We start from the raw sequence: 10,192 nt of genomic DNA on the forward strand, positions 1-10,192 counted from the left end.
TTCTTGAACCGTTCGAGTTGAGACGTATACGAGTCGTATACGACTTTTCACCGATGACTCGATGCGAACGATGAATCCATATAGCGAGTCGTATACTCGTAAGTCGATCTGGAAACATCGTAATCTCACCCGTTCGACACGACTCGTACGATTTAACACGTGCGGTCTAAAATACCGATCGAGTTGAATCCGCGAGAGGGATTTCTTTTTCGTTTGGCGGTTTTTTGTAACTTTTCGCGCTCTTTTGTGGTTGATCTAACCTTAAAAGAGCTTGAGCATCTTTGCAAGTGTGCAAACAAGTGTTTAGGTGTTGAACATTTTGTAAAACTGTTGTGTATTGTACATCCGTTGTTTTTACAACGTTCTAACTATCAGAACTGCGTTTCAAGCAATATTTGTTTGAAAATGGAAGAATTGCTAATGTTGGACTTGTTGGATGAAGAGGAAGAAGAAGAAGCAGCAGCAGCAACTGTGGTGGAAGCTCCACGGCAGCCCCGATCGCGTGTCGATGCCTTAACATCTTTAAACAACGACCAGTTTAGAACTTTCTTCCGTATTTCCAAAGACTTGTTTAATTTTGTTGTGGAGATAGTGTCACCCTACTTAAGGCCCCCGAGTAGAGCAACTGATTTAGAAATTCCTGTTCGTGTAAGTATAAATGCAAAACTCGTTAATCATACAAAACAGAGCACAAGCGCACATTTGAGTTTTGATTCTTGTAGGTCTTGGCTGCGCTTCGTTTTTTTGCATCAGGGAGTTACCAAATGGACGTCGGTTCAAATGTCTTATATCAAAAATCTTATAGTTTTCATTGTTTTAAGTGCTTTAAGCAGTGCATTATTAATCAAAATAATGAATGCAAATAAAAAACGCTCTAAAAGCAATATGTACTGTTGTGTGCCGCAGTGTAAAACATACTATTCAGATAATGTATCGTTTCACAAATTTCCAAATCCCGATAATAAAATACTACGATTGAAGTGGATTCATGCGTTGAAAATGGGAAAAGCAGTATCACCATACATGCGAGTATGCAGCAAACATTTTCAAGATCAAGATTTTTTCTTTAAACGACGTAAGTTGGTATAAATTAATCTAACCTAACTTTAACCCATAAATAATAATGATTACAGGCCATGTAAATAAAAATTACCGACTAAAAGCAAATGTTGTGCCTTCACAAAATCTTCCAAAGGGTTTGCATGACAAAGAAGTAAACGAAGAAAAGTCTTTGCAAAGACAACAAAGAATTGCAAATCGACACAAATTAATGTAAGCATAGATTTTAGGTGAAACTGCTTTATTATTATTTTTTCAATGCAGAGATGCGAGTAGGAATGTCGTGCAAATCGTAGAGGATACACCACTTGTTGAGAGGTAGTTAAAAAGTAAAGTCAAATGGTTTTGTTTCTAACCTATATTTTCATTTTAGTGTTAACACTACTGAATTGGACGCTGCAGAGGCGTTAATTTTTTTGGGACATTCAAATCCCATCAGTTTTTCAAACACAGAAGCTAAAGAATTTGAAGATAAATGTATTCAAGTAAATACATATGAAGAGTTGAAAGACTTTGATCTGCCTGACATTATAAATACGGATTATAAACTACGAATTTTGACGGGAATTCAAAATTTTGCTTTGTTAAATGTTTTTGTGAATGCGTTAATGCCAACATTGCATATGAAGTCAAAATTATGTATGAAAAAAAATTATGTTACTCTCTTTAATGCGCCTCAAGTTAGATATACCACTTACATGTTTAAGTATTTTGTTTGGTGTCAGCCACACAACAGCTCAAAGCTATTTTCAGCATGTTATAAAAAATTTAGCATTTTTATTAAAAAGTTTCATCCGGTTTCCTACTATAGAAGAAATTCAATGTAATATGCCACTTTGTTTTAAAAACTTCCCAAATACAAGAATTGTTCTTGATTGTACGGAAATTGAAGTTGAAAAATGTAAGTGCCTAAAATGTGGGATTAGAATGTATTCATTTTACAAAAGTAAACATACTGTAAAGTTTTTAATAGGTGTAGCCCCGTCTGGAACTGTAATGTTTTTAAGCAAACCATATGGTGGTAGGGCTTCGGACAAAGCCATATTCAATAAGGAAAATATAATTTCAAAATTTTCTGCAGGTGATGCTATAATGGTCGACAAAGGATTCTTAATCGACAATGAATGTGCTAAAAAAGGCATTGAAATTATTCGTCCGCCTTTTTTAAAGAAAGAAAAACAATTAACAAAGGCGCAAGCCCAAAACACCGCAGAAATAGCTAGAGCCCGAGTACACGTAGAACGCGCCATACAAAGAATAAAAACGTTTAAAGTCTGTCGAAATATACTGCCATTTAAATTATTGAAGAATATTAATGACATTGTTATTATTATTGTTGCTTTAACAAACTTGTCAAGTCCAATTTTATCTACGGATAAATTTTAATCTTATAATACTCCCTCTGTTCAGAAAGGGGGAGTAAATCATGCTCAAATTTAAGCTAAATCCATGTTGTATAATGTAATCAATGCCATGACCTCATGAGGCTGTAAACGATAAATTGTACTGTTTTGAGAATTTAATAACAAACTTAAAGATGTGATATTTATTTATTTCATTGTAGGTTTACATAATACATGTAACATTTTCTCAAAAAATATTGAATTTAGTTTCTTCACTAGATTTTGACAAAACATTTCATCTCGATCTACATTCAGAAGATGAAATGTTTTGTCAAAACTACTAGATATAACAAAATCACAACCTTCTAGGTTTAACACTGCCATAGAAAGTTGCACTTGGGCCATATAACTGTGCTTTCTTTTTAGTTGCCAACCTTCTCCTTTCAATTCCAAACAATCCATGGTGGGAAGACACTCTAAAATCGTTTTCGTCGAACCTAACAAAATAATTTTAACAAAGAAGGCTTGTACAGTACGTTGACTTACCGATAACCGGACACTTTATTTCTAATAATCGAATTGGTTGTCCATGTACGAGTACTATCCCATCAGGAGAAACAGCCAACCAAGGATTATGTTTGGAGACTACCAACCCACACTCAATGACCACCTCATTGCTTGGGAGGCAAGTCTTGTAAGCCTCACGGGCAAATTTTTCTTGCTCATTGCCGTATCGTGTAGCAAAGTTTCCTGTAAACGACTTTGGATAAAAATACTTCCTAGATTTCATGTCCCATTCTTCTTTAGCATACGTAAATAAATTGTAACACCTTGAGCCTACAACCCCATATTCTTATTTACAAACAAAAACATAAGTAAATATTTAGCTACAAACCAGTTATTCTAAATTGGCGTTCTTTGTGCCAAATTGCTTTGCTCAGGCAAGTTTGTTTACAAACTTCGAAGGTGTCACAGGGATACAATTTGTTGAACGTATCAAAACAACATCCTTTCAAATTTAAATTGGACTGGGACACCCATTCGGTTAATTTGCTTCGCTCGGCATTATGGCAAATAGATCTGATCAAGTCATCCCTGCAAAAAAAAAACACAGCAGCAAAAACTTTTAAATAAAAAAGTGTTTATATCATAATCAATTGCTAAGGCGTGATGATGCCGTTTAAAAAAAATATTTGATACAACCTGGCTTGGTGTTTAGCAATGTCAACTGTCCCCTTGGCAAGCAATGCAGCTCCTGAATGTGGAACAGCTTTAACCAAATATAATTATTGATTTTAATTTTTAAGATCTACATATATACCTTCAAAACACTTTTGTTGAAACTCGTCCAGAGACGATTCTGTCATTTCACATTGAGCGGAAGCTTTTGGGACATGACAGAATTCGTCTAGTGGAACGAGTTCAACAAGCTCTTCCCTCTTTCTTTTGCCCCAAACCTGGGGCAGGTCAGTACAACTTAAGGTGTCAAGATTCACAGCACTGAAAAAATAATGTAATAGTTGATAATTTTAAAATAAATCAACTTACTTGTAAACATATAGCAAAGTGGCAACAATATGTTTACACTTTGCCCCAGCTCCTGCCTTGCAGCTGCAGTAGCACGTCCACTGTTTGTAATCTGGTAGAACATATTATGTATTTGTTATAAATGTAGTTTTTGCGATTTTTTATTCACCTGAGTAATCGAAATCGAATTTCAATTTTATGGGGCACAGCACTGATTTTTGGGGTTAAACATCGCGCATGAACGCTTTGCCCCACAAAATTGCAGTTCCCAATGAAACCGGCTAAATAAAGTTTTTCGCCTTCTTCTAGGGGCCGTGTTTTGGTAACACAAACTTGTCCATCACTCACGTAACTACAAATATTACTAATCGAAATCAACATACTTATACCTAGTTATTTACAAAAAAAAAAAAACGAAATAGTCACAAATACACAACAACTAAACACTACAATAATCCTATTCTACAGTTCAACACAAAAATAGCCATAAACAGTCACTACATACACTTTATAAACCACGTACAAACTATCCACCACTATCCACTTATCCCTCAAATGTAGTTTAGAAAATTTTCCGCAACGCGGCGCCACTATATCTCGTTCTGCCGAATTCTGTAAGTACAGCCGTTTACCGTCAATTTGAAATTTACCATCTAGCAGAAGTTCGAAAAACAATTCTGTGCCCAAAAGTAAATCAATTTTATCTGAAAGGTAAAATTGATCGTCCGCTAAAGGTAACTCGGAAGGAATGTGTAGGTTATCAATTGAGAAACTATTTGAAGGCAAGTTTGCACTAATTTCTTTCAAGACAAAACATGTGACGTGTGCGTTGTAATTTTTATGAACCGATTTGATTGTAACGTCTACGGATTCTGTCGAGACGGTTTGCTGATTACCAACGCCTACGATTGCATTATTCGAAGAAGTCGTTTTCAAGCCCAACATTTTACACATTCGTTTGGTTATAAAATTTGACTGTGACCCGTTGTCGAGTAAAACTCTGCATTTCTGTAAATAACCATTAATGTCCTTTATGAGAACAATAGCAGTTGCGAGAAGCATCTCTTGCTTTGAACCGTTCTTAGAATGAAGAGAAGAGCTTGTTGACGTAATCGACTCTTTTGAATCTTCACCGGAATTGTGATGCAATAATGTGTTATGATTTTGGTTGCATTCGCGACACGTTCGTTTTGATTTACAATGTTCCGTTTGGTGATTATCATGTAAACAATTAACGCATAGCTTTAACGAGTTTATTTGTTTTATTCGTTCCGCGACTTTCATACGGAGAAAATGATTGCAATTGTAGATAAAATGATTTTTACCCTTGCAAATTACTCAGTGTCTTTTTTCATTTGTTACGACATGTGATTGAAATTTAGGTTTAGAGTGTCCCTTTGTTAGAACAGTTGCGCCTTGAGGCTTTTGAAAATTGTATTCAATTGATTCTAGATACTGACACCGAGATTGAAGAAAGGTTGATGAATTAAAGAATTCATCCAATGTTGGCAAATTGTTTGTTAGTCTTGATTGCCATTCTTTCGAAGATTGAAAATCCAATTTTTCTGTAATAACTGGAATCAGAATCGCGTCCCATGTATCAATTGATACGTTTAACGATTTTAACGCTTCAAGGTTAATTGATAAGTCATCGACTAGTTGTCTTAAATTGGTAGCCGAACTTTTTGGAATATTTGGGAAATTCAGAATTTTCCGAACATGTGCATGAATTAATAATCGCTCGTTTTCGAACCGATTTTTTAACAAAGACCAAGCCACTTCATAATTTGTTTCAATTAATGGAAGGCTCTCTATTGTTTTGGATGCATCGCCCTTGAGAGATGACCTTAAGTAATGAAATTTTTCGATGTTATTCAGTTCTGGATTGTAGTGAATCAGAGTCTGAAAAATATCCCTGAATGCTAACCATCTCATTTTGTTGTACTGAATTTTCAATTAAATTTTCTAAATTTGATACAATACTGTAATATAAAGTTTCAAATTGTATTTGTTCATTTGCCTGTGCTCGTGATTCAACTGGTGTCCGGTCAACAATGTCGAAGTTAACTTTTTCAAATTCTGCAAGTGTTGATCGAGCTACATCCAAACGAGACTTAACCAAAGAAATTTGATCAGTTGGCTTGAACGTAGTGATGAATTCATTAATTCTGCCTAATTTGTTAAAGATTTGCGATCTTTTGAATTTGAGATTTATTAATTTTTGTTCTGCCATTTTAGCAAAGTAAAAATCGCGATGCTTTATGAAAAGTTACACACAATGCCTATTTGAGCGAGCAAAAAAGGGATAGTGATAAATGGAAGGGCTGACCTTTTTGATGAGCTTTCGTTCTGTTGACGATGGCTGTGAGATCGTTTGCTGACGATGACGTCTTGGTGACGTCGTCTGATGAACGATGAATATGAAGTCGTCTTGTTGACGATCAATGTGAAAATTTGTCTTGTTGACGATGGCGTCTTGGTGACGTCGCTGTGAGTGTGTACACCTGGTGTTGATACCGGTGAGAGAGAGGATGCTTCCTCGTTGGCTCGTACTGAGAGAACCAAAATTGTCGACGGTACCCAAAATGTTGCTACTGCCAATGTGGCTTCGAAGGACCAAATGTTAACGCAGGTGGGGTTAACTTCCAAATTATCGGGTGCTGGTTTCTACAGTTTATTTTACTTGTACATTACTGTCTTACCGCCGACAACACACTGCTAGTGGCGGCGGCTAGCGCATCCCCACCACACATCTCTGTCTGAATCAGTGTGGCGCTTTCCATAAAAATGCATGTGCGTTGGGTACGCAACAAGCAGAAATAACCGCAAAATCACAAAACAATTGATAATATTTTTAAGTGGGCAAATACTTTTTAGCGGTATTGTAGGTTAAAAATCATTAATATTTATTTAAAAAACTAGAATTCCAAACTTCTATCTTAATAACAGAATTAATGAGCAGCAACACTAGTCAACAAATCTTGAAAAATCTTTGTAGAGGAGCAGTGATGAGTCATTTCTAAGATAGAGTTGCTTATTGATTCTGAATCCAAAACAAGTCAAGTCAAGTCAAAATACATTTTATTCGAGTTTCTAATGGTGTTTATATCGAGTACTTAAGATATTACAGTTTATTTGGCCGCTGGTGAGGCTTTTGGCCTTTTCGGCGGACCTTGTATTTTAGTGAACAATACTAAGGCTTATTCTATATAAAATTAGTTCTTAAAATATGACTAACAATGTATTTGAAAGATGGAACTAGAGAAATTATCAAAATTTATTCCCCAAACACCAAATTTGACAAAAAATACTGACGCGCGTTTCGATAGCAATGCTATCATCATCAGAGCGATGATTAAACTGATGATGATAGCATTGCTATCAAAACGCGCGTCAGCATTTTTTGTCAAATTTGGTGTTTGGGGAATAAATTTTGATAATTTGTCAACAACACCAAGAATTGATCCAATAAATTTTCTTTAAAGATCTAGAGATTTAAAGATGGAAAGTTGAGAAAAGGTAAAAGAAGTAGAAGTAGTGAACTCTTCGTGGGTTTCCTGGTATTTTTCATGGAGTTCCTGGAACTCTTCATGGGTGTCCTTGGGTTTTTCATGGAAATCCTGGAACTCTTCGTGGGTACACTGATAATCTTCTTGGGAGTCCTGGGGTCTGCGAGGCTGAAAGAGAAACCTGGAAGAGTAGAGAAGGAAGGAAGTGGTCTCGTCCTTGGAAAGGACCTCTTTATCTCATCGCAATGGGCGTGTCTTCGACCAGCTCCTGGAGAGCTGTGGGTAGATTAGGGAATGAGGCTGAAAGGAGTGCTGTGGTTTTTAGTAAGAAAGCTTGTAAGAAGTGTGCAAAGTTTGAATAGCGAGTGCGGAGTTTAGTAATGAGAGTGGATTTAGTATAATCAGCAGGTCGTTAGATGGAAATTTCGCGGCAAGTCGGAAGATTTGTCTAAGTGTGTGGCGTTCAAAAGAAGAAACTTTAAAGAGCATGCGGTTAGGCGTAAAGCAAAGATCTGTATTCAAAGATAGGGCGTATGAAAAGTTTTACGTGTGGTGTAGAGTTTCTGAGCTGCATATGCGATACTAAAGGTTTGATCGATTGCGTGCTTTCTTCATCGTCCTTTTCAGATCCTCGTTGAGGGTACAAGTTGAAGAGAAAGTGATACCTAAGTAATTAATAGAATTAGTTTGAGTAAGAGACTGATTGTTAATAGTCAGCCGTGTGTTGAGTTTCAAGTTGAGACATTGTTTCTGGGCTTTGGGGTAGGTGAAGCAGATGGATTGGCATTTGGTAGGGTTGTTTTTCACTCTCCAGGTGTTTGTCCATTTTTCGATTCGATGAAGTCTGAAGCTTTTTCTGCGCTCCGGTGGCTAGACCAGATTGCCAAACAACCACGTTTTGGTCCGAACAAAATCTGAAATTGAAAAATCACTGCAGTATATGATGTCTAATGATGTCGGTTTGCAAGTCTAATAAAGGATTTTGAGTACTACGTTCTGATCTGAGGCCGAATTGTTGTTGAGGAAGCAAGTTATGTGTTTCGAGAATGATTTTAAGTCTATTAGTTTTAAAACGCGTTCAAAGATTTTGCCTAGGATGTTAAGTAGTGAAATAGGGCGGTATGACTTAGGGTCTAAGATGGGTTGGAAAGTAAAGATTAGCTAAGCAATTGTTATAAATAGCGGTTACTGCAAGAAAGCCTGAGTCTGGTAAATTTTTCAAAATGATAGGTTTAATCTGATCGGGGCCCGGAGCTTTGGTAGCTTTTAAGTTAAAAATGATTGAATTTACTTCGTGAACACTGTTAAGTGCTCATCGTTGTGGGGGTAAGGGAAAGGATAGATTAGTGGAATATCGCGCATGGTTTGAATGTTGGCAGAGACTTTTTCGAAAAAGGGTTGATTGAAATGTGGGTCGTCGGGAACTTGATGAATTTGTTCAAGAAGATTGGCAAAGCACTCGTCTTTGTCTTGGGGAGAGTGGTAAACGTTGAGGCGTTCGATTAGATTTTGATTGGGTTTAGAAAGTTGACCAGAAAATGCTTTGATTTTTGACCAAAATGCTTTACCGTCTCGGTAATCTAAGGATTCGCAGGTTTTGATCCAAGTTTCCTCTTTGAATTGATTGATGTCGCGTCGAATTTTGGCACTGAGTTTGTTGATGAGAGTTTTGAGAAAGAGGGCACGAGTACTGACAAAGTCGCGGTGGATTTTACGTTTTTCCTTAATTAGTCTTAGAATACGCGCAGGTAGAGGGGTTTTACCCTTCGGGATAGATTTAATCTTTATGGCTTTAAGTTTGGCTGAACTTGCTGGTCGATTTCTACCTGAGAATTGACTGCGGTAATGAGTGGAAGGATATTATTGAGTTCTTCCCGGAAAAGTTCCCAATTCGCGTTTTTGTAATTGAAGATTTTGGTAATTTCCGGAGCCGGCTGAGGGCCATTAGTTAAGAATTTAGCAATTAGTGGAAAATGATCTGAAGTTACGGTGGTGCCTATTGAGGTTTCGCTGTCAAACATGTGAATTAGGTTTTCAGAAATAAGAATGTGGTCTATGATTGAGCAACCAAGATGAGAAATGTAAGTGGGGGTTTGGTTTTTGAGTCGGTAAAAAGGGAATTCGCTAATTAATTGAGAAAGAAGTCTGCTCAGACGAGACTTGGAGGCGAATCTACTCAAAGGAGAAGTAGATCCGCTGATCCACATGGTTAATGCGGGTTTAGGTGCGAAGTGATCGTCTGTCGCACATAAATGCACTGAGGTTCGGTGGGGCAGCAAGATGAGAGTTGGGGCAACGGGAGTGTCGCAGGTGACGCATGCGTCTTTAATTTTGGGACATTTTTGAGACCATGCAGGTCTCTTTGCAAAGAAGACAGGTTATTAGCACTTGGTGCACTGGAGGGGAGCGGGTTTTGTGGGGCTTTGGATGGCTCACACTGGTAGCGCTTGCCAAAAAGAATAATTCCTTCCTTGAGGTGGAAGTCGACGGTGGAGGTGGAGGTCGTTAAGACCCGGAGGAGATTGCAGAAGTTGCCCGTTTGTCTGGAAAGGATGCGCCAGACATTCGAGCATTGCAAGTCGAGATCGCGAATGGCATTTAGGACTTCATCGTTGTCGATGTCGTCTTGGACGTCTTTGACTACAATAGACATTTGAGGTGCCTTAGAGGCATTTATGGGAACGGGTTGAGCGCAAGCTTTACGATGCACTTGCACGATCGAAATGGTCGGGCAGGCGGAGGCGGTGCACAGGT

The 10,192-nt window shown here is 37.6% G+C and overlaps 2 protein-coding genes and 1 pseudogene across 3 annotated transcripts; 1 reads left to right on the forward strand and 2 right to left on the reverse strand.

The window, feature by feature from the left end:
- Window positions 1-812: 812 nt before the first annotated feature.
- Window positions 813-2,452, forward strand: LOC148169390 (uncharacterized; annotated as a pseudogene). The gene is made up of 4 exons (XR_015770645.1): window positions 813-1,075; window positions 1,134-1,272; window positions 1,324-1,377; window positions 1,433-2,452. The product of XR_015770645.1 is annotated as an uncharacterized LOC148169390 (transcript).
- A 157-nt stretch (window positions 2,453-2,609) lies between these two features.
- Window positions 2,610-3,468, reverse strand: LOC148169391 (uncharacterized). Its single transcript, XM_088044190.1, has 4 exons — window positions 3,462-3,468; window positions 3,298-3,411; window positions 2,949-3,239; window positions 2,610-2,899 (listed from the first exon to the last, which is right to left on the reverse strand). The coding sequence occupies exons 1-4, from the start codon at window positions 3,466-3,468 to the stop codon at window positions 2,610-2,612; spliced, it is 702 nt and encodes a 233-aa protein (XP_087900316.1).
- A 94-nt stretch (window positions 3,469-3,562) lies between these two features.
- Window positions 3,563-4,310, reverse strand: LOC148169392 (uncharacterized). The gene is made up of 5 exons (XM_088044191.1): window positions 4,208-4,310; window positions 4,099-4,140; window positions 3,951-4,041; window positions 3,724-3,902; window positions 3,563-3,672 (listed from the first exon to the last, which is right to left on the reverse strand). The coding sequence occupies exons 1-5, from the start codon at window positions 4,308-4,310 to the stop codon at window positions 3,563-3,565; spliced, it is 525 nt and encodes a 174-aa protein (XP_087900317.1).
- Window positions 4,311-10,192: the final 5,882 nt, after the last annotated feature.

This window comes from Gnatocerus cornutus, chromosome 8 (assembly GCF_029298725.1).
Source record: "Gnatocerus cornutus isolate USDA-ARS CGAHR chromosome 8, icGnaCorn1.1, whole genome shotgun sequence".
NCBI classification, from domain to species: domain Eukaryota; kingdom Metazoa; phylum Arthropoda; class Insecta; order Coleoptera; family Tenebrionidae; genus Gnatocerus; species Gnatocerus cornutus.

Bases quoted from the DNA above. Each gene is read 5' to 3' on its own strand.
- LOC148169391 (XM_088044190.1), bottom strand. The intron at 3,240-3,297 runs GTTTGTAGCTAA...ATGGGGTTGTAG, and splicing joins ACGCCAATTTAGAATAACTG to GCTCAAGGTGTTACAATTTA. The intron at 2,900-2,948 runs GTAAGTCAACGT...TTATTTTGTTAG, and splicing joins AATAAAGTGTCCGGTTATCG to GTTCGACGAAAACGATTTTA.
- LOC148169392 (XM_088044191.1), bottom strand. From the start codon at position 4,310: ATGTTGATTTCGATTAGTAATATTTGTAGTTACGTGAGTGATGGACAA. The intron at 3,903-3,950 runs GTAAGTTGATTT...TTATTTTTTCAG, and splicing joins ACTTTGCTATATGTTTACAA to TGCTGTGAATCTTGACACCT. The intron at 3,673-3,723 runs GTATATATGTAG...ATTTGGTTAAAG, and splicing joins TCAACAAAAGTGTTTTGAAG to CTGTTCCACATTCAGGAGCT.